This window comes from Salminus brasiliensis, chromosome 22 (assembly GCF_030463535.1).
Source record: "Salminus brasiliensis chromosome 22, fSalBra1.hap2, whole genome shotgun sequence".
Taxonomy (NCBI): Eukaryota; Metazoa; Chordata; class Actinopteri; order Characiformes; family Bryconidae; genus Salminus; species Salminus brasiliensis.
In genome coordinates this window covers 23,028,346-23,055,428 of record NC_132899.1, presented here as the reverse complement: position 1 = coordinate 23,055,428, position 27,083 = coordinate 23,028,346, and the positions used below count along the sequence as shown (strand labels likewise).

At 41.0% G+C, this 27,083-nt stretch overlaps 3 protein-coding genes across 6 annotated transcripts; 1 reads left to right on the top strand and 2 right to left on the bottom strand.

Annotated features, from left to right (window-relative positions):
• The first annotated feature begins 159 nt into the window (after window positions 1-159).
• dlgap5 (discs, large (Drosophila) homolog-associated protein 5) lies at window positions 160-8,697 on the top strand. Of its 4 annotated transcripts, none has more exons than XM_072667752.1 (19): window positions 160-232; window positions 998-1,230; window positions 1,323-1,501; window positions 1,586-1,654; window positions 2,396-2,429; window positions 2,572-2,643; window positions 3,105-3,164; window positions 3,264-3,341; window positions 3,549-3,601; window positions 3,750-3,937; window positions 4,481-4,690; window positions 5,777-5,865; window positions 6,047-6,207; window positions 6,291-6,392; window positions 6,490-6,712; window positions 6,864-7,668; window positions 7,792-7,837; window positions 7,936-8,265; window positions 8,431-8,697. In XM_072667752.1, the coding sequence occupies exons 2-19, from the start codon at window positions 999-1,001 to the stop codon at window positions 8,533-8,535; spliced, it is 3,036 nt and encodes a 1,011-aa protein (XP_072523853.1). In that variant the 5' UTR covers window positions 160-232; window position 998; the 3' UTR covers window positions 8,536-8,697. The 4 variants fall into 4 exon arrangements, with proteins under 4 accessions (XP_072523853.1, XP_072523854.1, XP_072523855.1 ...); XM_072667753.1 differs by lacking the exon at window positions 160-232 and adding an exon at window positions 572-604; XM_072667754.1 differs by lacking the exon at window positions 160-232 and having other exon boundaries at window positions 928-1,230; window positions 7,936-8,110; window positions 8,219-8,265.
• rsph10b (radial spoke head 10 homolog B) lies at window positions 8,570-18,125 on the bottom strand. The gene is made up of 19 exons (XM_072667755.1): window positions 17,860-18,125; window positions 17,693-17,768; window positions 16,334-16,402; window positions 14,981-15,154; window positions 14,804-14,889; window positions 14,584-14,704; window positions 14,307-14,483; window positions 14,079-14,223; window positions 13,854-13,972; window positions 13,160-13,349; window positions 12,605-12,713; window positions 12,434-12,513; window positions 11,249-11,397; window positions 11,042-11,149; window positions 10,763-10,903; window positions 10,541-10,628; window positions 9,807-9,926; window positions 9,464-9,647; window positions 8,570-8,888 (listed from the first exon to the last, which is right to left on the bottom strand). The coding sequence occupies exons 1-19, from the start codon at window positions 18,063-18,065 to the stop codon at window positions 8,762-8,764; spliced, it is 2,469 nt and encodes an 822-aa protein (XP_072523856.1). The 5' UTR covers window positions 18,066-18,125; the 3' UTR covers window positions 8,570-8,761.
• Window positions 18,126-18,193: 68 nt separating this feature from the next.
• Window positions 18,194-26,872, bottom strand: pms2 (PMS1 homolog 2, mismatch repair system component). Its single transcript, XM_072666755.1, has 15 exons — window positions 26,607-26,872; window positions 25,823-25,962; window positions 25,642-25,728; window positions 24,420-24,522; window positions 24,099-24,282; window positions 23,254-23,421; window positions 22,780-22,877; window positions 22,064-22,163; window positions 21,897-21,981; window positions 21,611-21,763; window positions 20,643-21,501; window positions 19,765-19,932; window positions 19,564-19,664; window positions 19,316-19,485; window positions 18,194-18,763 (listed from the first exon to the last, which is right to left on the bottom strand). Exons 1-15 carry the CDS (start codon window positions 26,618-26,620, stop codon window positions 18,620-18,622), a joined length of 2,574 nt encoding a protein of 857 aa, XP_072522856.1. The 5' UTR covers window positions 26,621-26,872; the 3' UTR covers window positions 18,194-18,619.
• Between the last annotated feature and the right edge of the window lie 211 nt (window positions 26,873-27,083).

Here is a 27,083-nt window from a genome sequence, read left to right as displayed (position 1 = left end):
ACGCACTGCGACAAGGGAAAACAACCAACCACAGCTTACTTCCTGTCTGCAGCCAGCCAATCAGAGTGAAAGACGGAGTATTCAAACCGGAGCCGCGCAGCTCGACGCTGTTTACTGAGAGTTACCAACACAGTTTAGCCTATTAGCCTAGGAAGAGACAGACAGACAGACAGACAGACAGTTAGCTAGACAGGGAGGGAGGGCTGTAATACGACCACGATACAAAATACAGGTAAGAATAATTCACAGAACAGAAGGACACTTATAAAGGCCATGTCCGACATTTATAAACGAGGCTTTCCGAAAAGCGGACTGATTGACTAGCTAGCTGCGCTGTAGCGCTAGTAGCTACATATCTAGCGAGTGTGTCGACGATTGAGTTTGCTGTTGAGCTAAATAATTAATTAATTTCGTAACTTGATCTGTTGTTAATAGTGTAATTTTACAGTCCTAGCCTCTCCACAGTGAATGTGTTTACTGCAGCTCCTGTAATGGCTGCACCTCAGCTGCGTCCCAGCCTTTACTGACTGTTGACTACTGTTTGACCCCTTTAGCTCCAGTGGAACCCCAGTCTCTGGGCCAAGCCATCTGCATTGGCTTATTTGTATGCCTAGCTCATTTGTTTATTAGCTAGAACCCTGTCTAGAGCCAGCTGAGCTTAGTTACTTACTGGTTGATCAAAGGGATTTAACATTAAAGCTGATGAGCAATAATCTAGTCCCATATTTACAGTAACACCGATTCCCTCCTGTAAGCAACTTTAGATTGTAGTAGCTACATTATTTTAGAGGCTTAATCTTGCACTAATCCAGTTTCTTTTCTGTAGTCTTGCCATCTAATATTCCATATTCATTACTCTTTCATGTGTTTTAATGGTTTCATGTATTCATTTTAAAGTCTAGCACATTTGCACATTGTCGTCTCTGTAGTTTTAACAAGGTGTGATCATGAACCTGAATTTGGTTAGTCAGCCTTTTTTTATATCTGATCTTTGCAGTATGGAGTCTCGCTTCACACACATGTACAAGCGAGACAGCAGTGTCTCCATGATACGGGTGAAGATGTCCAGGCGACGCTCTCAAATACAGAAGGAAAACCGGGAGAAGATGCAGAACGTCCGTCGGCACCTGGACCACCTTCCGGAGCTGGAGCTCTCGGTGGATGCGTCAGTCCTTGAAAAGTCAGTGCTCCATGCTCAGGAGACTGGACAGAACGCAAAAGCCGATAAAGGTAAGCCTGCTTTCTCCGTCAGTCACAGTCCTCAGTCCGCACGCTTGGTTAGTATGTTGGTGCGACAAGTGACGCTGTGAATGTCCGACCAGGTAACAGTGCTGCAGAAGAGAGGAAAAAACTGCTTGAACGCTTCAAGGAGAAAAAAGCGCTGCAGAAGGAAAAAGAGAAGCGGGACAAGGAAAAGAAAGGAGTGTTTAAGGTTGGCCTCTACCGCCCACAGCCCCTTGGCTATCTGCCTGTGAATCCTGTTGTACTGACCACAGCCAAGGTAAGACACTTACACAAACCAACACCGGTTACAGCAGTCTTGTATGTTAGATGATATTTTAGTGACTGTCATCTTTTTTTTTAGGCCACGGAGTCTATGCAGTCTACCAGAGTGACCCGTTCTATGAAACAACAGCAGCAGCAGCCGCCAAAGGTACTTATCTTATCCTCATCTAATCCATACAGAGAAGGGGTTTCTGGTTCGATGCAGATATCTGGCTCTGAAACACATTCATAAAATGGAGAAAATGGAACCAAACTGAATTGTAACCCTGCAGAAATACATTAGACTTCTCTGTAAGTAAAACTAAATGGCCAAATTAATAAAATAAATGTTTAATTCAAGTATTTTTCACTACTAACTAATAACCGAATAAAATAAATGAACAGTGATATAGTATTAGATAATCTGTATATGACCGCATATGACACTTGCCATGCCAAGTTTATTGCATGGTTATGTCAGTGTTATGTAGCAGGGTTCATCTAAAGAGATGCCAAAATAATCCTGTGATGGTCAATTCAATATTTGTAGTGTTTTATGATGTATTTTTATCCTTATTATTGTAAAATTTCTGTATGCATGTATTTATTGGCTGGTGAAGCTGTGGCCTATAGGTTAGAGAAGCGACCACAAGGTTGCTGGTTTGTTTCCCCAGTCAAATCGACAGGACACGACTGATGTACTCAAGCAAGACATTTAACCCCCAACTGCCCACCACTCTGGGCGTGTGCATGTGTTTGATGCAAGGCAAATTTGTGTGTGTGTATGTATATATATATATATATATATAAATTTCATTTATAATTTTTTTTTCCCTAATATCACCCTTCACCTACTCACTGCAATTCCTTCATGCCCCACTTATGCAAGTCTTCTGTATTTCTTACACAGCTGCCAACTCAGAGACAAGCTGTCCCAAAGAAAGGTATAGCACCTTGCTCCTTTTTCGTCTTGTTTGTCTGTGTGTAACAGAATGATCTCTTTAATAAAGAGTATAAATGTTTACATTGTTCATTTGGAAGCATTTAGTATTTTATTCACACATCCTATTTTACTTTATTCATCAGTTAAACTGGCACCCAGTACCAGAGAGAACAAGACCTCAGCCCCAGCAAATGCCAGAGGTGGAACTGCTGCAGGTACACCAGGTCTTAAGTCTGAGAATTAGACTGGAATATTTTAAAACCTATTCTTAAATGATTCCTAAAGAACAGGTTGAAAAGTGTCATTGTATATCGTCACAGTCAGATTTAAAACCTTGTATCTCCAAAATAGCAACTTTTATGAGAGGGGGGGGGGGGGCCTTCTTAGTCAAAGTCTTTCAGGTTGAAGTCAATTTAAACAGATTTTAAAGGATTTTGGTCAATTTATCATTTAACTTTTTAACATTGTTAAAATAACAGTTGCCAGATTCAAATTCTATAAAAATGAGAAAGCAACAATGGAAAAACAAGGTTTATGCACGCTTAAACTCATTCAGAATGGTCCTCTGTCCGGCAATGTCCCGCTAGCAGAGGTGTGGTGTTAGAAACCACTGATGAAGGGCTAGTGGACACTGCAAAGAAAAGAGAGCAAACAACTCATCTCATGTCTTTCACAGCTGAACCTGTTGTCAAGGGCCCGACTACCCGGTCAAGAGCTGTGGCTAAACCTCCTTCAGGTACCTATTAGTTATTAGTGTTATTAGTGTAGATCAGTTTTACCTGATTTGTGCCTCAGCATCCTGTTTGACCTTTGTTTGGTGTTCATCTGCTGCCAGATCTTGGGATTCTCAAAACAAGAACTGCTAACAGGCAACCAACAGTGCCCTCTGCAGGCAGAGGGAAGGCAGTCCACGGTAATAGCAGTGTGTAATTTCACTGTAAACTCAAACAATGCATTTACAAGAGAAGGAAAACATTTATTTTGTCTTTCACATGTATTGGTGTACCACCATTTTATTAAATAATAATGGCAACAGTATTCTACTTAAACATATATTTTATGTGAACTAAGTGCATATTCACTTTTATTTATATTATATTTCTATTTTTACATTAACTAGATATGACTCTCCCAGCAGGAGATACTGGGTCTGTGGCATCTGTTGAATGTAAGGTAAGCAAACTTTTTTTTATTATTTTATTTATTTATTTATTTATTTTTATTTAATGCCATAAACTAGATATTTTTGTTTGACTGAGAGTGGTGACTGTGAACTGAGTGGTTCTGAGAAGAGTAAATATGAGGACGTATGTGTTTCTAGCCTGCTGATGAGGAAGTCCCAGCTGTGAAGCCCTCTCCTGTGAAGGAGAAGAAAATGGATGAAGAAGCCACAGTGACCCCAACCTCATTTGCTCCTCAAGGTTTTGTGTTCCAACCTCCTAGTGGTCTGAAAACCTTTCAGCCTGCACCGCTTTCTCCCCGCTCAGCTGATGCATTTCTGTCACCCAGGTACTTTATATTCTTGCCAGAAATGTACTCAAGAGGTGTGCTTAGTAATATGCATACCCGGGGTGTGAGGTGGACTCAGAATTTGCTTTTGTGGTTTGGATAAATATTAAGGTCTTTAAGAATAAATATTAAGATCGTTCAAAGATGATGCATTGACGACGCATCAGACGTCACCAACGACGCATCAAACGATTATAGTACACAATTATAGAATTTAAGTTACATTGCAGTAAAAAAAAAAAAAGAAGGCAGACACACTGTTTATTTGAAAAGTCTGGGCTCTTTTTTTTCACCTTGTTTCTTACTGACTGCCAGCTGAGGCATTAGAAAATGTAACTGGATGATTCATTAAAAAGTAACTATGCCACTGCTTTCATTTTGTCCTGCCATAGATCTTGGATGCAATCTATATTTAAGCATTCGAATGACCATTTTTGCATTTATGTTCAGATTAAGCTTTGAAAGTTGCATTGCATGCTTTAAGTACTTTTAAATCTATTTAGTGTTTGAAAGATTTCTAATGGGTTCTCTTGCCTCTTCTAGCCTTTGTTTGGAAGCCAAGATTGAGTCTACCATTCAGTCTCCCCCACCATCTGACTCTTGTGCTGCTGATGAGGCTGTTTCTACTCCACTTTCCCCACCTCCATCCTGCCTGTCCAATCCTCCCCCAGCCGCTGTATCTCCCTGTGTTTCTTCTCCCCCACCTCCTGCCTCAGCCCCTGAGGAGCCTCAGCATAACGTCCCGTATTTCAGGTGAGGGCAATTACCTGCCTATTTTGCAGGTGTGTGTGTATCTGAGTATTATGAAACAAATATTTGACGCATCACAAACTGCATGAAAGCTTAGCACTGTATTGCTAGCAACATTTGGTTAGCACACATGCTCTCCAATGATTATGTTCAGAAGAGTCCATCTCTCAACGAGTGGCCCTGTGTGAGACTCGACCAGCAGACCTGTCCCACATGGAGCTTTACTAATCTCTTGCTCTTGCACAAATGGACATGGATGCCAAACACTTCTGAACACGCTACAATAATGTAAAAAAAAATATATATATTATTAAAGACTTTCTGTGGTAAAACTGCACTTTAAACATTTGTTTCTTTCTAAAGTTGAGTTTTTATAACCCTTTTACACTTTGTTTTAAAGAGAATACAGAGAGAATTTAGCTGTTTACTTCTGTGGGTATTAGTCGTAAAATAAGCCACTTTTAACCTACAAAGATAAATGTTTAGATAAAAAAAAACCTCAACTTTAGTAAATTCTAAATGTTGATATGAATGTTTGCCCATACTGCCAACTACTAGGAGAGTAAAGGGAATTTAGTGATCAGCAGCATTTTTAATACTTAAATATAAAAATAAATGTTTTTTGTACTCTTGAAAATAGTTAGCCATAAACCTATATGAAGTGCCAGTAATTAAAAAAAAAAGAAGAAAAAAAAAGGGGGGGTGGTTACTGTGATATATCTTAAAAAACCCTGATACAAATGGTCTTATTGCTCAGCCCTCTATTGTTAATGTTTTCTTCAGCATTCTAATGAGCCAGCTGAGCAACTTGTGCAGTCGCTCATTGATCATGATATTGAATTGAAGTTATATCACCCAGCACACTGTACCTTTTTCCACTTTGAGATCGTTCTTTTCATTGTCAATTTCATGAAAAATAGACTAATAGAAATTCCAAAACTTTTTTTTTAAATAAAATATTTCATGCAGTCTTTCATTGAAAGATTGTTGTTGTTGTTGTTGTTTCTCTTCTACTGCAAAGTTGCCATTTCTTAAATATGACTTGTTTGTGTGACTATGTATAATATTGTACCTGTGTATGTTTTATAGGGCAGCAATGGCTGAGGAGACGGAACGATTGACTGGGCTGTCTGAGTTGTGGGAATTGCGATTTGATGATTCTTCCATACCAGAAGAAAGTGAGTGTTTAGTTAAACATGTTGCTTAAAATATTTAGTGCAAATGTAGCCAATTATCTAAGACCTGTTTAGTGTCTATTTTTTACTCCAACACAATTAACTAACTCAAGTCATTCTTTGTCAGATTAGTTCAAGTAAAGTGTCTAAGAGTCTGTGATCACATTCTTCTTAATCTCCCCAGTGCGGGATCGCATGCGCACAGCTGTCGGTCAGGCCAGGCTACTGATGAAGGAGCGCTTTGGCCAGTTCAGCGGCCTGGTGGATGACTGTGACCTGGGCAGAGGGGAGAAAATAACTACCTGCACAGACCTGCAGGGCTTCTGGGACATGGTGTATTTTCAGGTAAACAAATCAAAACATGCCCTCATAGACACGGTTGGGCTTTGTGCAGTTTAGCCAATTCTGATGATGTTGATTCGTGTTAGGTGGAAGATGTCAATAAGAAGTTCAGTGCCTTGAAGGAAGCGGAGGCCAGAGGATGGCAGGAGGAAGCGAAGCCGGTCACAAAGCAGAAAAAAGTGGTCAAGGTATATAAAGTAACCTCTAACACACCCACCTGTAACCTTTTTGTTTATTTATTCATTTAAACCTTTCTGATTGCAATGTCTGTGTGTGGTTCTGCAGAAGCCCCCTGTGGCAGGTAGTAAGACTGGATCAAGTGCTGCTGCAAAGAGTCGTCTGGCTGCAGTGAAGGCAGCCATGAAGGCTAAGCAGGCAGCAGAGAAAGCTGCTGCAGCTTCAGATGACTCTGCTCCTGTGTCTGATGCCCCAGCTAACTCCCTGCCAGTCCAGACTGTGGTGTTTCAAGGAGGCTTCTTCCAGGTGGAGAGTCCAGTCAAAGTAGTTGGTACGAGTTCTTTTTAAGCTTAATGGTCATTACAGTAAGGATGTTTTTCAACAATGCTTAAATGTTACTGCTCAATCTCAACCCAGCACACACTCCATGTTTTTCATGATCCTCCTTCTCTACATGCATAACTTGTTTTTGTCACCCACAGGTGCTTCGAGAGTTCGTCAGAGTGGGGTTACCTTGCCCCAGTCTTCTCCCTGTGTGTCTAGATGCAAAACTCCCAGCAGACTGAACCGATTTGCTGTTTCACTTTCCTCTCCTAATCCATGCATGTCCATCACTTCTGATGAGGGAGCTCTGCCCACTGCACCACCTGCTGACGTACCACACCCAGCAGCATATACTACCTGTACCCCTCAGCGCTCTACTGAACCTGTACACTGCTCCCCGGAACCACTTCGTATCAGTCCTGAGCAACACAAACCCATCCTTCATGCGTCGCCTACCGGTGCATCGTTCACAGAACCCAGTCAGTCTGGCCACGACACAAGTGACGACCCCTCTCCTATCCAGTCGGACCTTGTGAATGCACCAGCAGACAGTCCTATGGAGTCATCTGAGAGCAAGCCACATAGTTCTCCCTGCAGGTCAGAGGCTGAACTGCAAGTCTGTCCCTCTGAACAGTCAGATGCTGGCACAGAACCTGAGGGATGCATCCCAGAATCGAATGAGATCTCTGGGTCGCTCCAAGATGAAGGCGACAGGCCCATGTTTGCTGAACAGAATGACTCCTTGTCTGTCAGTCTAGCAGCAGATGCTTCCCCTGTTAAAGCTCACAAACTGAGTTTCACCCTCTCCCCTTCACCACCTAAATCAGCATCTCCACGAACAGAGATGATGGAGCCCTGCGTCTCTGCCCCCTCCAGTCCTTCTATGATGTCCACCACACCTCCACGAGTCTGTGGTCTGTCCCCAGCTCCCTCTGCTAGCACAATCATCTCAGGCAGTGAAAGGTAAGCATCCCACTGCAGTGTACATCCTTGTCCAGTGCTAGTTTTGCATGATTTAGGCCAACTTTAGATCATGTCATTATACGTGTTTTGTGTATCTTTCTTATCCAACACTTGTCGTTACAGATCTGTCAGTGAAAAGGTTGAAACTACTGAAGATCCAGAGCCTGAGGTAAGCTATTCTTGAACATGCTGTTTGGAGAACTTCAGCCTGGTTAGTTTGGTTACCCCTTTTAATGTCTTGCTGTGTTATCTTTCTTTTTGTTGTAGAATATTGCTGATTTCGACTTTGAGCGATATCTGCAACCAGCAGCCCGTAGCAGCTTGTCTCCTGTGCAGTGCATGGCAACAGAGAGGTTTTCCTTAGGGGCAGCAGATGCCGAGATGGAGAGCCCTCAGCCACAGACCGAGGAACCTGTTCAGGATGTACTGATGACACCTACAGGTACTTTTTGTGTTTGTACTGTTGATCAAATCTTATTTTTTCTTGAGGGGGTGGCACTGCACATGTGGTCTTCACACGTTCATGCTTTTGTTCTCATTCTCGTCTCAGCTTTCCCCACAATGGCACCATTGGCTTTCACTCCGTGGACTGAACAGGTGGATTTGTCTCTTCCCTTTCTCTAAACCCCTCACTTTATTTTCTACTGTTGTCTGAGCATTTCATTGATTCCAGTTTCCTGCATTACTCATCTACAGTGGCATTTGGTTTAACAGGGAATGCTGCTTTTGTACCTTTCTGATAACTCTGTTCTTATCCTATAGCTGACAAACAACCCGTTGCCGTTCACCCCAGAGCAGAGGAACAGAGTGAGACAGTCGGTGTGTGACAGGGATCTAATGATGTTCACACCACCCACCAATAAATAGTATACCTAGCCTTTGAGACGCGGAGAAACCCGTATGATCCTTCTTTAATTTGCTTTTATCAGTGAAAATATTGTTAAAACAGGCTGCATTTAATGCGTTTATGTATATCTTTAGACCTTAGTTTTGTTAACCAAATAAAAACATGAGTTATTTTCAACACTCCAGCTTTCTACTTTTTGGGTTTTTTGCTCCTGCTGGTGGGCGATTGCTTCAGACCCACAGAGGTTTAGGAGGCCACAGGGGTCAGAAAGGCCAGGGATGAATGATTCAGATCATCGCCTGGGTCGTTCCCATTCTCCTCTTCTTCCTCGACTCTGCGTCTCTCCTCTTCTGCTTTCTCCTGCTCTCTCAGCCTGATTTTAAGAAAAAAAAAACACTATAGATATCCTCCATTCAGCCGTTTCAATTCTACTGTACTTTCAAAACTACATCCTAGGTTTCCTGGCCTCAACTGTGGGCGTGTGGCCAACCGAGCACAGGGACTTTTCACATTGGTAGCCATTCTAGTTTTCCCAATTAATGGCAAGAAGAGGGAAAGTGATCAGTTTTTACAGATTTTTTGTTTGTGTTACTAATAATCAGATTCTTAATTTTTCTAATACTTTAGAAAGGTACAGTAATTGTAACTCCTCCAAAATACAGCTTTCCTTCAACATCATCTGTAGTGGACAACTGAACGTATTAACTCCCTATTCCCATACTTTATGAAACAAACCTTTAACAAAAACCTTTTAACATGAGAATAATAGTTACATAACCCCCTACATTCTGGGACCAAACGAAACCAAAAGACTTGGTGTGCACTACAAAGTACATAGGATTAAAAATAAAGAATGTATTTTTCAACCAAAATACAAAAATCCTCTAGAAAGTAAATAAATGCATGTCTAATTAACTGGGGTAACCTATGTCAGTGTTACAGCAGTACCTGGCTTTCTCCTTTGCCTTTTCCAGAGCGACTCGGTTCTGCGCACTCAGTCTTGTGCGTTCCTCTTGCACCTTCTCCTTTAATAGAAGGTTCTGCTCAAATGCAGGAAAGAACACCTCTGTGAAGAAGTGGTGTGTCTTCTGGATCCAGCACTCTAGTTTTTGCTCAGTATCTTCTGCAGCCTCTGAACAATTGCACACCACCCCAGTAAAGGACAAATGATGAAGGACAACATTCACATTATAAAGCTTAGTGTCAGCTTGTCGAATGGTCTAGTGGTATGCCTTAGGCTTTGACTGGTTTTCTTTTTAAACAATTCTAGAAGGCCATAATGAATTTGTACCTGTATCAGTACAAGGTTGTGTGGTCACTTTTGCATCTGTGATTGATGTACAGCTTGTAGCTTCTGTGTGTGACTCCGTTTTAACCCCAGCCAGCATAGATTCTGAATCAGTCCCCTGATCTGTAATATAACAAAATATAAAGCCCTGAAACAAATAGTAAAGTTTGTGTATAAATCAAATCATTCTTCTCCTTAGTTAAAACAATGTCAAGTCAGGTTCAGGTAGGCATTGGCACTGTGCCACTGCTTTGTTTTTTGACAATTTTGACAATGGAGAAGAAGACATCACTTTATGGGTGAGCATACAGTATGTGGGCACCTGGACATCACACCAGTACATGTATTGATATAGAGTTGGTTCTTTCTTGGCTGCTACCACTTCTGATCTTCCCGGAAATACTTTCCACAAAATTTGAGTGTCTGTGGAAATTTGTGCCCATTAATTCTTTTGTAAGGTGAGGTATAGAAGAGAAGGCCTGGCTCACAATCAATGTTCTAGTTAGTAGCATATACTTGTCCAAAATATCTGTAGTCATGGTATTACCCATCACTGGATCTGGAAAGGTCTAACCCAAACAGTCAAGTATATTTCATGACCTATTTTACTGCACTACAATCTACACTCCGCATCATGCATAGTGATCTTAAGCTCAATAAGTATAAGGGATGTCCACATACTTTTGACCACACAGTGTACTCTTTTGCAAATTTAAGAATTAAATGAAGGGTCTTACCTAAAGGAGGAGGGCCACCATCAGAGGCTGCTGCACTAGTAGAACCAGGGGAACTAATGAGGTTTGTGGACTCTGTTGCTGATTCATACTGCCGGAGAAACAGCAAAATCGGATATTAACGCACATAACTTACAATGCTAAATTCAAGTATTGCAAACCCCAGGATTAGCTTTACATATAAGGCTTTGTGAGTCATGCCATTTCCCATAAATGGGCACACACCTGAGGGGCAGCCTGTTGGCTGAGCAGGGGGCTGTCTTTCGTTTCACCTGTTAATGATCTCACAGTCTCAGTTCTGACTTCATGCATCGTCTTCACCTCAGCACAATAAAGAAGAGCCTCAAAGAACTCAAGGAAAGTAATCTGCAATGGAATTCCAATATGAGTACTGGGGCATTTTGTGCAAGCTAACTACAGCCATATGTATACCCATTTTCTCAATTTGAGAGACAATAAAGCCTATATTAAATATTTTAGAAAGTTGCACTTCTAAGAGCCAACCTCCAAATCAAGATTGCTGTGAGTAGTGCTGTAGATTGCAGGGTTCTCCAATGAAAGGATCTCCAGTACTCTGGCTGTGGTTAGCTCACTGTCAAAGAGACCAAGATTCTGCAACGGAATAGAAAGGGGACATAGGTGCAATATACAACCTGTGATTCAGGTCTTACATAAAACTAGCAGCATGATCAGAGCAGATCTGAGCTTTACCTTAAGCATCCAGATAAAGTGCCTGGCAGTCATGGCTTGATCAGAGAGAGCGGCAGAGCTAGCTTTACAGAAGGTCTGGTATATCTCCCAGCATCTGTCTATATAGTTCTTGCCAATCACAGCTTGGAGAGGATGGGTGAAAAGAGGCCCTGTATGCATATGAGATCAGGAGAGTTAGGATTTTTTGGTGGTTGGTGTTTTGAAAGATTTTAGTGATAGTGGATAGAAGCAAAGCCATAGTGCATAGCCAAATCCCAAATCATACGCACATTATTTGGACTAAAGTATTGGGACACCTGCTCATTCATTGTTTCTACCATAATCAAGGTTATTAAAAAGCGGTTATGCTGTTTTTGCAAGAGTAATCGTCTCTACTGTCCAAGGAAGGCTTTCTACTAGATTTTGAAGTAATGTTTTTTGGATTGATTTGATTTAATTGCATTCAGTGACAAGAGCACTACTGAGGTCAGGATGTTGGAAGATCACCACCCCAATCCCAAAAGTACTAGATGGAGCACTACCATTCCAGAGAACACAGTTCTACTGCTCCACAGCTCACAGCAGTGGAGCTGGGGGCTTCATACTCCTCTAGGCCACGCCTGGCACTAGGCATAGGCATAGAGCCAATAGGTTCAAGTTTTTTTGCTTTAGGGAGTCCTATTCTATTGACAGTACTGCTCTACAGGGACATTTCTTTAATTGCAAAAACCTTCTGGTTTTGTGAGATTCTTGGATTGTCTTGCTGCATTGGTCTTTTGAGGTCTTTCAACAGATTTTCAATAATGTTTAGGCCAGGGGACTAAGGGCAAAACCAGCTTATGCCTCTTGACGTAATCCATTGTGGATTTTGAGGTGTCTTTAGTATCATTACTCTGCCGTGGAAGCTGTCATGTTTTCATCTTAAGCTTTTTACAGACAGTGTGATATTTGCCTTATTTAATTAAATACATTTTTGCTTCTCCCAGTATAATGTTCCTCAAGCCACTAGCTGCAACACAAGCCCAAAGCATAATGGATAATTGTGGCCAAAGAGTTGCATCAGGCTTGTTTAGATGTTCCTTTGAAAACTGCTGGTGCAGATTTGAAGAGTTTAATCTTTCTCTATTTGCCTTTAGAGAACAGGGGTGCCTAAATGTTTGCATGCCACTATATATGTATGATTCTATACAATCAGTCTCTCAATACCTTTTACATTCTTGGCGTTGGGAATGATGTTCTTTCTTATGAGCTTGGAGAAGCACTCTACAAGTACATTGCTAGTAGTCCTGAAGTAGGAAGGAGATAGATGTGAGATTTAGGCCTAACACATGTTAACAGTGTTATGTTCTCCACTTGATAATGTAAAGCAATACTTGCCCAATGTCTTTGTGGTAAATATGGTATGCCGCAATGACAATATAACTAAGACACTTTCTCAGTAACATTGTACTGAAAGGTGAATAAACATCTTCTGGGAAAACATCACCTGTATTAAGACAAAAAAAGGGTAAAGGTAAAATGTCATCAGGGGTTATTGCCAGTTAAAGTGTCTCAAAAAAGATGTACAAGGTTATTAAGCTCTTCAGACCAAAAATCAGACATTGCACTGATGGGAAAACCTTCGCTGGCATAACTATTATTTCATAAACCTAGTAAAACTAGCCATATACAGTGAAGTATTTGCACATTTTCCCCACATCAAACAAGACATTCACTGCATTGTACCACCTCTTCACAGTCTATGAATCCCATCATACACCATGCAGGTATTTTTAGCCCAATCATCCTTGTGCAACGCCATCTGCAGAAGTCTAAAGTTACTACCACCTTCACCACACAAGGTGACAAATGTTTGTCCAGAGAGCTTGTCATAGAAGTCATATAAAAAAACTGTCCCACAACACCATGATTCAAATTTAAACATCTATTTACCATCAATGAGGCGGTCCATCTGTGCTAGCGTTATTCCATGCAGGTGAACACCACAATCCTTAAGAAAGCGCCAGAACTGTAAGCGAGTGAGCAGGAAAGTGTTGTCTGGAGAGTAATCGTGCCCAAGGCTGCTGTAGAAACTGTATATCGCTCTTAGCAAAGCTATGTGTCTCAATATGGCAAATTCAACCTGAACAGAAATACACAAGACAAACACAAGAAGCATCAGGAACATCATCACAATAATGGCATGTATACAGTATGTCCTGTCAGGTAGGAATTACACCAGTCTCTTGACATTTGTCATGAACCAGATGCAGATCGAGCACCTATTTCACCAGCTGTTCCAGATTAAAAAAATGAGAAAGTTGAGGTTTTTGAGTCTGGTGATTTTGCTGGTCAATCAAAGTGCCCCAGTGTTCCACCATGTATTTGAGCCAGTCACATACAGAGAGCTATGCATCCCACTGTGAAACCCTGGAATGTGAGATTGCCAATTTTGCGCTGAGACATAATGTGCAAAGTTAAAAGACATAAGTTGGCTAAAGTGAAGAGATAGAGACCTGCTCAGTACTGTCACTGAGACAAGGGGACATGTAACCACATTTTAGAGAGGAAATTATGCATCCAACAAATTTTTATAGTTTTACTGGATAGCATCTTGGCTATAGCTTTACAGGAAAGTCATACACACCTGTCTGAGCTCCTGGTCTCTTTGTGCTTCAGGTATTTGTTTTAGCAGCGTCTCTATGTTTAAAACCATGTCGGGCCCAAGAACTGAAGCAGACTTTTTGGCTCTCCTGGGTACGTCACCTAAAGCACACAAACAAATACTGCTAATACTACAACTACCTTCAATACCAGAAAACATCTTTACAGTGAATCTAAAAAATATGCATAATAACAATCTGTGCCCTACTTCCATCAGGAGGAGGTGAGTGTGTTCTAATCCCACTCAAATCAGGAGTCTTTGCGCCATCAATGGAGAATGCTGGGAATTCAGCCATTCGATCCTCAATAAACTCCCCCTCAAATATACGACCATTCTTGAACACGAACTTCCCCTGAAACAGAACAGTTCAAGTAATGTCTCATGACTTTAAAAGTCATACGTACAATTTCGGACAGAAAAAAATTAGAGATGTACCTGGCCATGTTTTTTGTTGTGCTTCCAGCCCCCAGAGTATACTGCCCCACTGGCATAAGAGAATGTTCCATGTCCGTGACGCAAGCCCTGAACCAATTCTCCTTTATACTCGTTTCTGAGGGGGTACTGAGAGCCAGGACCCCGCTTCAGGAACCATGTATGTGTTCCTTGTCCATGCTGCAGAGAAAATGTCTTATTATTATCCATCTAGAAAGAAGCTTATTTAACCAGTGTAATAATTTAAGGGTATAGTTGTTTGCAGTGGTGACTGACTGACCTGGATGCCAGCAACCCATTGCCCACTGTACTGCTGACCCAGCTGAACCCATCTCATTGTTCCTTCTCCATGTCGGACGTCATTCCTCCATTGCCCTTGATATATGTTTCCAGATGGATAGCTTATGTAAAAGAGAATTTTATCAACGATGTTGGTGTGCTAGTTCTTCACAATGCATCATCAATTGCACTTCAGACAGACTACAGAACCTTACACATACCAGCGCACTCCCCAACCTTCTCTAAGGTTGTTTTTCCAGTCTCCTTCATACCAGGATGTGACCTCTTGATTGTAACATATTATTCCCTATGACAAACGGAAAAGTCAGATATTAGTAGGGTACAGTGCATTAACATAAAAACGTATTCCCAAGAAGAGTTGACTTTGTTGTACATACCCTCCCATGTCGTTTGCCTTGGTGCCACTGGCCCTTGTACACAGATGAGGTTTTGCCACATTTATAAGTTCCAACACCATGACGGATGCCATACCATACCTCTCCCTCATAGGCGCTACCATCCAGCCAGGTGTAGATCCCATGACCCACTGGAGCATTTGATACAAATTCCCCCTGTTAAATGCAATGATCCAACAACCTTCACTGGCATTACTATTAGCTCATAAACCTAATAAATTCTAGCCATGTACAGTGAGATCAGTAAGTATTTGGGCAGTGACCCAATTTTTGTGATTTTGTCTCTGTACACCACCTTAATGGATTTGAAAAGAAGAAATCAAGATGGGACTGCAGACTTTCAGCTTGACAAAAGGTGTGGAGTTAATTCCAGGTGTTGAATTTGCATTTGGTAGCTGCTCAACATGTGGTCCAAAGAGGTGACAGAAAAAGAAAGCCTACGTTAAAATACTATACAAAGGTACAAGATACCAACTGCTGGTAACACTAGTGAACAGAAAGGTGAGATTAGACCTGCTAGAAACCAAGTCTGATCAAAGATTCCAAGTCTGTTCCAAGATTAACTATAGTATGGAGAAGGAAAGAAGGGGTTCATGATCTGAAGCAATTCACATCATCTATTAAACATGGTGGATGCACTGTAAAGGCAGGGGCATATATGGCTTCCAATGAAACTGGATCACTGGTGTACACTGACAATGTGACAACTGATTAAAGCCAGTGGATGAATTTTGAAGAGTAAAGAGATGAACTTTCTGCTCAGATTCCAATACTGCCAAAACCGATAGGAGGGTGTTTCACAGTACAGATGAATAATGACCCAATAATGACACCGTTCTGACACGGCCACGTCAGTCACCTGACCTCAACCCAATTCAGCAGCTTTTCACTTACTGAAGAAAAAACTGAAGACAGAAACACCCACAAACAAGCAACAACTGTAGATGGCTGCAGTACAGAAGGTCTGGCAAAGCATCTCAACAGAGGAAACTCAGTATTTGGTGATGTCCATGGGTTTTTAGACATTGCCTGCAAATGATTTGCATCCAAATATAATAATGTCTACTAATATTTCTGTTAGTTCGTCCAAATATGTTTGAGTCTGTAAAATGTTCTAATCAGTGAATACTGAAAGTTAATGCTGACAGTCTACACTTGACATCTTGACAGCTTCATTTCCAGTACACTGATGTGGTGTACATAGGCAAAAAAAGTCCAAACACTTATGAACCCGACTCTATGAATAAAATGTGATGTGGGTGTAAAATGATTGAAGCTGATATGCTATTTCTGTTTTTTACTCCCTGTGCAGAGCTGGATTAAAATGTTGCATACCTCATACTTTACACCATCTGCCCACATGTACTCGCCATGTCCGTGCATCAAACCATCAGCAAAGCTTCCCTGTTGATTAGATATAGTAAAGTGAGTCTGTGAGTCACTGTAGCTGCGTCAATGTCTATGGTCAGATGTGGGTAACTATTTATTGTCTGGAGTTTTCTCAAATGGAAACATTTAAGCAGATCTGTGGGGACATTAATCTACTTTTTTTACTGTTCAGTTACATTGCAGTTGCTAACATTTATCTATTAATCTATGTTTTGTCATTGTACTGGTGACAGCATCTATTTCTCCCATCTCCCATGTATAGTTTTCTTTTACAACAACATTTTAAAAAGGAACACCCAATTGCTTCTCCTTACCTCTAATGTTAAAAAAACAACTCTAGTATGTTTAGACTAAAATAATCCCATAAAGGTACCAATTGAGGCTAACACACTTCAGCTGACATGCTGAGGGGATATATGCTGGATGAATACAGTGTAGATATGAAATGAAAAGAAGTGATTATTGGTCTCAATTGTAGTGTCTCTTCTGTACCAATCAGAATATCGCTGCTGTTCAATGAAAACCATCCATGTCCATTTATGTCTGTTTTTTTTTCTTTCCAGTTTTCTCCATGGTTTGATCCCTGTAACTGCTCTGTACACTGTGTAAATCATTCCGGATAAATAGACCAATAGAAATACCCTAAATGACTTAAAATAAACTTTCAGTTTACATTAACTTCCATTCAAAGTAAAGAACATTTTTGCCTTCTCCTGTAAAGCCATTTTGTTAAGTAAATTTTGGAGATGCATGTTTTTCATTGAACAGCGACGATATGGTCAATGTTAGCCACACTTTAGTTTTTTTCAGCCAAGTTAAATGTATTTATTGAGTCTCTTTAAAGTGCTAGCTATTAAAAAAAACTATATCTGCTAAAATACATATGAGGGATTTAGGGTTTGCTGAAAGACTGATTGTGTTGCCATTATGTGGCTTCATTTCTTGACTACTAATTTTGTAGTTCATCTTTCATTTGGATGTCATTTGTAATATTATTCGTACATACATATGCATTAATAAATGAATAAATAAGAAGTTCACTCCAGTTTTAAGAGTTACTCAATAAGTTACTTGCTGATCATCCTGGCCAGACTGCTCGACCTCTTTGCTCATGCTGGTCATCCAGCTTAGACTACGTGGTAGACTGGGTTGGCGAGGGTCAACCAGCATAACCAGCAGTTTGCTTTTTTTTTTTTTTTTTTGGACCCTCCAAGTGTTTTAGGAAAGGCACTTACTGAGGCATTATACACACATTTTGTCTTGTAAATATCCAACAGCATTTAGTCTAACCCCAGAGGCAAGCACCTTGTATACATGACCGCCCTGAAACACAGCGACACCTTCTCCATGGAAAAGTTCTCCACACCTCTCGCCTTCATACCTGAAAACACACTCACGTCAGTACTGTTAGCTACCTCTCTTTCTCAGCAGTCTGATACCCGCGCTCATGTTTTTTTAGCTAGCTATCTAACCTGTGAACGATTATGTGTGAAAGAGCAGGTTCTTTGCGAATCCCCGGCGGCTCGTCGAGCTCGTCTCTGGCCACTGAAGGCGCTGATGCAGGAACAGCGGAAGCCTCCGACACCGCGCTGGACGTGGGGCAGTCTGCTGTTAGCTTCGTAAGCTCCTCATCTGGAGTAGCCCTGTCCGAGGGTTTCTTTTTGGTCCCCTTCGCCATTACAGCGGTTTAAAACGCCGAGTGAACTTCGCCGCTAGCTAGCTAGCTAGCACTAGCTACGTTGCTAACCTCTCTGTTAGCACTAACAGTCCTTGTTGCCCATAGTAACGAGGCCGTCCTACTGGGAGTTGAGCTGGTTATATTAGCACGAGTCTTTATTTACAACATTTAAAACCCATAAAATAAACAAACCGTAGGTTTTCATATAAAAATAATATGTAATACTATGATCTGAAATGTATACACACACACAATGCAACAGAAGTTTCAATTAGTAAAAGAAACCACATATCTTTGTCACTCAAAAAACTTGCGTCTAATTTTTTTTTTGTGCCATTTTTCACCTTTTGCTAAAAAACAAACAAACAAACAAACAAAAACATCTGTAAATGCTCCAAAATGACTTGGAATACTTTCTTCTACATTGACTTCCATTGAAAGTGCTGGAGGGGTTTCCTTCTCCTGTCAAGGAGACACCGAGGTTTTGCATGACAGCGAAGATATACAAGTACAGGTCTGTTCAGCTGAGTAAAAGCTTGAGCGAAGGATGTCCTTCAGTCCTGTGAAATGATGTCCAGGCTGGCCAGGTGTCTCATGGTGGGTCTGCCGTGAGGACAATTCCAAGGCTGTTCAATTTCCCCCATGTGGACCACAAGCTTCTTCATTTCACTGGTGTTCAAAGCAGTGCCAATCATTACCTGCGATAAACAGATTCAAGAGAAATTCCAGCCTGTTTGTTTTCTCAAAATGTCTGCATAATTAATAGGTTATGATGTAGACAGTGTCAGTAACAGCGTTCTGGTGTGTACTGCTTGGTTCTGAAGACGCCTGCTGAATCAGACCTTTTTTCACAGCGGTGGAGATAGTAACCAGATCAGATTTAATCCCTATGAAAGTTGCATCACAGATTGCATTATTTTGTTTTGTATTTTCAGTAATTATATGTTTTTATTTATATATATATATATATATATATATATATATATATATATATATATATATATATATATATAGAATATGTGCTTTGTAGACATGATGCCATGTTCTTATCAACACTAAAGACATTAGTTGGCAAGTTTCTCCACACTTTTTCATGCTCATAAGAAATTAAAACATTTAAATAAATAAAAAATCACAGCTTGCAGGTATCCTTTGGGAATTCCTCTGGGATGACCACTTATCTCTTTTATAACTGTTTATTCAGATGAGACAGCCCTGGTTTGGACACGGCGAAGGAGAAGTGCACTCACCGATTTGCGGCATGCTCTGGAAGCAAACATCTGCCTGACGCGAGAAGGCCTGCACATGACCCCAGGACCGTCACTGAGCATAAAGATGAGCTCCTCAATGTCACCAGGGCCAAAGGTCCAGTTCTTACTTGTAGGTAAAGACACCAGCTTCACTCTCTCCATGACTGGTGCTGGAAGACAGTGTCAGTAGATGTGAACAATTTGGACAATAAGTCACAGAGAATATCACATGTGCTCTGTTCACCTACCATCCTCATCAATGAGGAAGTCAAACCCGTTCTTCTTGAAGATTTCGAGATTTTCAATCAGTATGGTTTCACTCACAGCAGTGAGGTGGAGATTCTGTGGACTGAGATGAATACAGTAGACATGTAATGTTGCTCCAAGGTGACTGTACACACTGCTGTTTAAATATGGATGATGGTAAGAGAGTTAAAGGCCAGTCTTACACTATAAGTCTTTGGCCTTTAAGGACAGTATGCTGCTGTAGCATTTCAAAGTTGTACTTCTCATCAGTGGCATGCTGGTCGATCATAAAGAGGTCAGATTTTAACTTGGTGATGATGAAACCCAGGTTAAACTGACCAATAATCTGCATATCCTTGAACATGTTCTTACTTCAAAACAAACAAACAAATCTTGTGAGTCACATTGCATTGCATTACTTTTTACACCATTAAACAATTCCATCTACCCATTCTAACGGACCATGCAAACCCTAACATTTGTATTTTTTTCAAAACCAAGGCTTTTGCGAACCCAACTGCATACAGAACTGGGCAAGTCAGAGACCACACTGTCCAGTCAAATCGCTCAAGTTTTAGATATAAGAAAATTCACTAGCATTAGGAAGAGGAGTGATCACCCCCGAGTCCAGACCTCAACGTTAGTGAATGTGTTTGGAATGACTTGAATGGAACTTTTAAGGCTGAACTTGGAATGGAAATTAAATAAACGAAGGGTGGGGCTCAGAGTGGCTCAGCAGTATATTGCTCTGACACTATGGCCTGGGGGTCAAGAGTTTGAATCCTGAGCCATGCCATGGTAGGGAGCATCATCTACCCACCAGTAGCAGCAGTGCAATGGCTGGCTTTGCATGTGTCAGACGAGACATGTGTTAAGTCCCTACCCTTCTAGTGTCGGGAGTATTGCTAGTGCTAGGGATAGCTACAAATGGGGGTTAATTGGCAGTACAGAATTGAGAGGAAAAAGGGAAATGTTGACCAAAAAAAAAAAAGTGGTCTCTGACTTCTGCATAGAACTGTACATGTACATACAATGCAAGTAGACAATAACAAACAAATCATTAATTAAACAGATGTCCCACCTTATCTCTTTCTTCAGTTCATCCTCTGCACTCTGGTTTTCTCCAGGGTTAATTTTTGCTCTGAAGCGTCTATATTTTGGCTCTTGGTCATTTTGCTCTCTTTGTTGGGTTTTTAGTCTCTCCATTCTTCTGGCAAGCTCCTTCATTGAGAACTGCAAATGCACCATTTTCTTCTGCATACTCACAGGTCTGTCAAATGGTCCAGAGGAAGAGGATGAATCTCTAACCGTGGGGAATGGGACCTGCCTCTGTTCTTCTGGGTTTTCCCATTTAAATTTCTTTGCCTCTGGACTGAAGATTCGCTCAGGGCTATTAGCTGATTGGATATCTTGTTCTGAAGGTTCATATGAATCAAGTAACTTATCTACAGGCTCACTGTATGGCTCTGCTTTAATGCTAGGTTCCTCTAGTGCAGAATCTGGAGAGTTGAATTCACTGTTTCCAGACAGTATCTCTGGGGTTCCTGTGCTGGAGCTGTGCTCTGAGATACCTGAATCAACATCCATGTCTGAATTGCGCTTAAACTTATTTAGGCATGAGGAAGCTTTCAGCGGTGGAATGGCACTTTCAGTAGTCCTTCTTAAAGGAGATCCTAAAGATGGTCTCATGGAATTAGTCTTTTCAGAGCAGTGGAAAAAAGACTGCATCTTTTTCTGGGTTGGACCATTGCAAATGGGTTTAGTGACAGATGCCCCAAAAGCCTGTTGTTTTGAAAAAGCTGCTTTTAGTCCAGCCAAGTTGAAGGATGCTTTTGGGTTTTGAGTCAAAGGCTCCAAATCATCTTCTGGAGTTGCTTGAGGCAGAGAAGCTATGGAATGACCTTCTGAACCGGCAGCAGGGTCAGCAGCTCTATAAAAAGCTGAAAGAAAATAACCGTTCACACAGGATTTTTTTATTTGCTGTTCTGCTTTTAACTGAAACAATATTGCACATGAAATGACACTATAGGTAAGCATAGCATAACATACTGCCTGAGAGTTGTGGTGTGTGATTGAGGCTGATCTTATTGACACCAGTCTCATACATGGAAATGAGGGAACTCTTCAGAATAGCCAGCAAGAACTTCTCCTCTTGCAGGAATATCTGACGCTTGTCGGGCGTTACGTTCACATCAACACATTCTACAGTGTATTGCGGGGAAGGGAAGGAGGAGGAAACAAGAGTTTAAACTAAAGAAAGTAAAACTGTAAAGCAAAGTATTGACCATACAATATGCACACACCAGCTTGCAAATTTGTCACCATTTATTCCTACCTGAAGCAACGGCAATGTTCAGAGCAACGAATGGGTACTGATGACGGTTGAACATGTGATAAACTTCATTTACAAGCTTGGAAACCTGTCAACGTCAACCAAGGTAACAACAAATTAATATACCACAGGATCAAGCGAATAATGACATCCAAGTAAACATGAAATACCTTTGATGGATCACAGGGTCTCTTGTTAATAAAGAAGAACTGCCTGTCAGTCGCACTTCGCCCCACACCGTGATCAGCTTGTGACACATAGCCAGAGATTCTGAAACACAAACGGCCACAACCATTACTGGAGCATCTATTGAAGCATTCATGTCTATTGCTTCTGGCCTAAAGACGTATTAGAGTTTGAGTGCATTGGTCAACTCTTAATTGCCAGAAGAACATCTTGCCTGGCAAGAAAAAAGATCAAATATGCACCATACAGCATTTTTTAACATATTTAAACATTTTAATGTGAACACTATTAAAAGAAGAAGGTAATATAACAAAACTAATAAAACTGATTAAATGTATTTAAAATCATTTGTAAAATGAAATGATTAGAAATCTGATTTTTTCATGACGAAAACATGAACACCCCCACATTTATTACTACTTAAAATGTCTAAAATTAGAATCAGATGCTCCACATCAGCTGCAGATAATCACAACATGGTTAGAGGGCAGACGTTTTATTTAAAACTTCAGACATTTAGTTTGGTTTGATTGTGAGTGAGATCCAAAGAGTCTGGGATCTCAGAACACTTGTACATTAATTAAAAAAAAATAAATAGTTTTATTGGTTTAGATATATTAACTCCATCTACCAATATTGTTAAAGATGTATGTGACCAACCTGGTCTGGTAAATCGTATTTACCAGACAGAGACACTCACGTGAAAAGGTCTTTAGGAAGTTCTGCCCCATTCAAACCATAATCCTCTTTAATGTTGTCTGTGGGAGATATTTGCTGAAACGGGATTAGACTCTGGAGCTGTGGACAGGTAAAGGAGGGTTTTCATTTAGCCTTAGAATGAAACATGCTGATTTTTGTTTCATGGTGGGCTTCTGAAGAACTTAATGACCTGCTCTGATTGGTTGGATTACAGTGAGGCACTGCAGCGGCTCACGCAGAACCTATATAGCATAGCATATCTTGAACATTATAATTATTTTTATGGTTTTTAGTCTTATTAGAAAGTGCTGATATCCCGTTGGCATAGTTAGCTAGCTGAAGGAGTAATAAATCTGGTTGGTTATGGTTAGCTTTTAGCCTAGCATGGATACTTACTCACTTCCCTGGCCTTTGCTTTCCTGCATACTGTCTTTTGCCCTCTAATAAACTGGGGTTAATAAACTAATATTCTCACCTGTTTAGGCCCAAACAGTGCTCCAATGTTGTCCCTCATATTGTGGCTCCCACTTGTGCACAGCACTGTGCTACGCTTGCCTTGGCCTATCTGGTTAGTGCATGTGATGCGCACACCAGTGGAGACGATGCAGTACGACTGTAGAACGTGGATCATTTTAGAATATTCCTGTAAGGTAAAACAGCCCAGTCACTCAGACTGCACTGAACGTCTCGTTCGATGAGTGGAAAATGGATCACAAAACGGATGGTAATGATTGACAAAAAAAGCATGATTGCATTTGGGTGTAGCCAAAGGCCATAGTGTGAGGAAAGTAGCTGAATTTGCAAGTGTATCGAAGCGTACTGCCATACAGGTCTACCAGCAGTGGCACGTATCCCAGTCTACAGCAAATTCTCATCATTTTTGAGCAGAAGTGAGCAAAGGCCTCTTGTATCCCCCTTCTGCTTCATTTGTTGATGGTATGCTGTTCCCTGTGAAGTGTTCTTTCAGAAAATGGTTGTGAAGGACCTGCGTTGACTTCTAGAAGCAATTCTTGCCTGGAAGTGAAGTGATTTTCATTCACAAGCCGTGAAGCAATCCTTACAAGAATTTCCTGTAGACTGGGAGCTTTGCCAAATGATGCACCTGCAAATTCAGCTCCTTCCTTCCTTCAGCCTTTGGCACAGCCAAATGCAGTCACTCCTTCTTGCAATTCATTGACATCTGCTTTGGGACCCATTTTACACACATTCACTGCACTGTACCACCTCTTCTCAATCTAGGAGTCCCATTGGACATCCCAATCATTCTGGGAGCCTGAAGTTACTACCCCCTTTAAACATGCAAGGTGACTGTAGGTGAACCTTTTTGATGTTGCGCTGAAACTCTTTGTGGCGAACAGGCAGGGTAGAGAAGAGCTGCTGAAGGCTGACTGTTGTGCCCTGCTGCCGGGGGTGTGGAGCATGCTGAACCAGACGACCGTCGTGGTCATACACAAGCCGAGTTCCTACAGTGCTACTCTCATGACAGGTCACCACACTGAGGTCACTGAAAACACACACATAGCAGCAATTAATGCTGATGCTAGGTTAAACAATAATTCATGCACACTGTTGTAAAGTATCCATCTAGTGCTGCCACCACCAGATTCAGAACTGTAAAGAGAGTAAAAAATAAAGCAATACCTGAGAGCACACAGGGAGCTGAGAGCTTCACCACGGAAGCCGAAAGTCTCAACGTGTATCAAGTCTGAAAATTCTCTTAGTTTAGATGTATGGTGCTTTAACGCTGTGGACATAAGAAAAAAAAAACACAATGTAAGCAAAACAAACTGAGTAAGTCAATTAAAAAATATTTGATATCAACTGATACACAGACTTCGATATCTGATCCAAAGTGCAAGGTGCCATTCAGTATTTTAAATTGCTGATCTATAAATAGTATGCAACTTAAAAATACTCAGATGCAGTTTTACACTCAGAACTCTCTCAGATTTTCCTTTAATGGTAGGCTTATGAAAAAATGGTGAGCCCTGATTTTATTGGCCATTTTTACACCACCACGATGGCTTACACATAACCATGTTATGCATAGCATAGCACTTTAACAAGTCTCCCGAGTGTCGAAGAAATTAGTTAGCTGAAGAGATTGTAGCCGGTTGCTTTTAGCCTTGCAGCCTTAAATCAAAGTTAAACCTTCTTTGGTTGGCCTAGTGTTAACGTTGTTAGCCGCTCCCTGGACTTCTGTGTGCAGATACCTACAGCAGAGCCTATTCCATACTGTACTGCTCCTAGGGCTGGGCAATATGGTAGATCTCTAGATCATGATATTTAAAGACATTTTAACAATACACAAACACAGTCTAAAAACTACTATTCAGACACTCCCCAATACTGCATACAATGATTTATGATACAATGATCTGCTGTACTTCATCTAATTACACCAGTCTAATCACACTGTTTGTAATGAAACCTGCAGTTGATCAGTGTTCTCTAGTAGTGGGGGCGTCGCATGCGATGCAATCAATTAAATATCATGTTATTGCCCAGCTCTAACTGCTCCCTGCAGTCATTAGCTTTTACTATATTTTGCCTTGCTTCCATATTCTTCTGCAGGAGCCTTTGCATGTGGCCTCAAAAGACTTAACAGGGCAGGGTGTTTGTTCGTTTTATGCGAATATAACATGTCAAGACTGTTACGCAACAATTTGGAGTTCGAAATTGGTCCACTTTACAGCTCTGTTTCTTTTCACTTCTTTTAAATGTGGACACAACAGTGTTTGAGGTCCATGGTTTGTCACTGCCATATACCAAATTCTCATTTTTTAACTATGCCAAGATGAATCATTTTTTCACGCTTGGGCCCTGCTAAAACCAAACCATTTGTATGTTCAGAATTACTCACTCAAGCCTTCAAAGTTCTCCTCATCCACTCCTTTCCCATTGTCTGAGACCTCCACCAACTCGGTCCCATGGTCTTTAAGTCTAATGTCTACAAGAAGTCCAACAAGAAAACCACAGAACATTGTTACTCTACGAAAGCTGAATGCGCCACAGTAAATCTCTATACTATCTGATGCACTCACCAACATTTGTAGCACCTGCATCAACACTGTTCTCCACCAGCTCCTTCACAGCCGTGGCCAAACTCAGAACGACCTGTCCCGAGCAGATCTGATGCACGGAGTGCCTGTCAATGGCCTTAATGGCTCTAGCTGGTTCTGCGCTGGAATTTCAAACAGAGGTAAAGTAGCAGTATTTCCAACACTTCTCATTCTAATTGAGCCACTGAGATATGAATACAGGCATTTAAAATGAAAAGTCTGATATTGGAGGGTTTCTTCTAGAGAAATTTACTAGCAAGCAACAGATTTATTTATAAAGGTTTTAATGGGAATCAAGGGTGGTGATGACTATAACATAAGCATAGCAATCTTGTTGACTTCTAAAGTTTTAGAAAATCTGGGGGAAAGTTTTGGGGTATTATTTGGCCTTACAACGTAAAAGTACCTATCAATCCAGAACATGCTCTTTTATAGAGGCATTGATTTCTTCAGACGTCTGACTCCATCCACCACCACTGTCAACAATTCTGACTGGGTGGCCAAGTTTCCCCAGAACAGAGCTTTTCACACCAAACCACTCTGAATGACAGTGTTTACATCTTAACCACCTACTTATGTAGTTTTTAAAAAATTCAATCATATCAGGTCGGAACTGGAATATTTAATTAGCTACATAGCACAATAATATCGTTGCCTACTCCTTTAGCTAGCCAAGTATAATCGCCTGAGGGATAGTAATACAGTCCAACAACCAGTTAGCCATCTTTTCTTAATAACTAGCTAGCTAACATTATGCATAACTCACCAGGTGTCGGTCATTATTCCTGCGGCCTAAACGAAGATTAGTTATTAGCTATTACTCAGTAGTGTTTAGCCCGGCTGAACTTGCTAAAATCAGACTAATATAACACTAGATGCATTGCTACCACATTAACCATTAGTTTATGCATGCATGTTAGCTAGTTGATCTGCTAAGTCGCTTAATTTGGTGGCAGCACTGGAGACTTTCCACAATATACACGTAAAGCACACTGCAAGCGGGCTGTGTTACTGCCATCAGCACTGCTGCAGCAGCAACTTCCCGCTAAACACTGTGGCTGCATTCGAAATCATGTGGATCTGCGCAATCCGCTGATCTATATACAACCGCGTACTGTCAACTTTCCATGAGCATGATGTGTAGATCACACACGTCCGTTCGCCACAAACGAGAGTAGCGCAGAGTATTATCTAGAAATGCCTTCTTTTTCGGTAAAGTGTAAAGACTTGATTTGTTTTATGG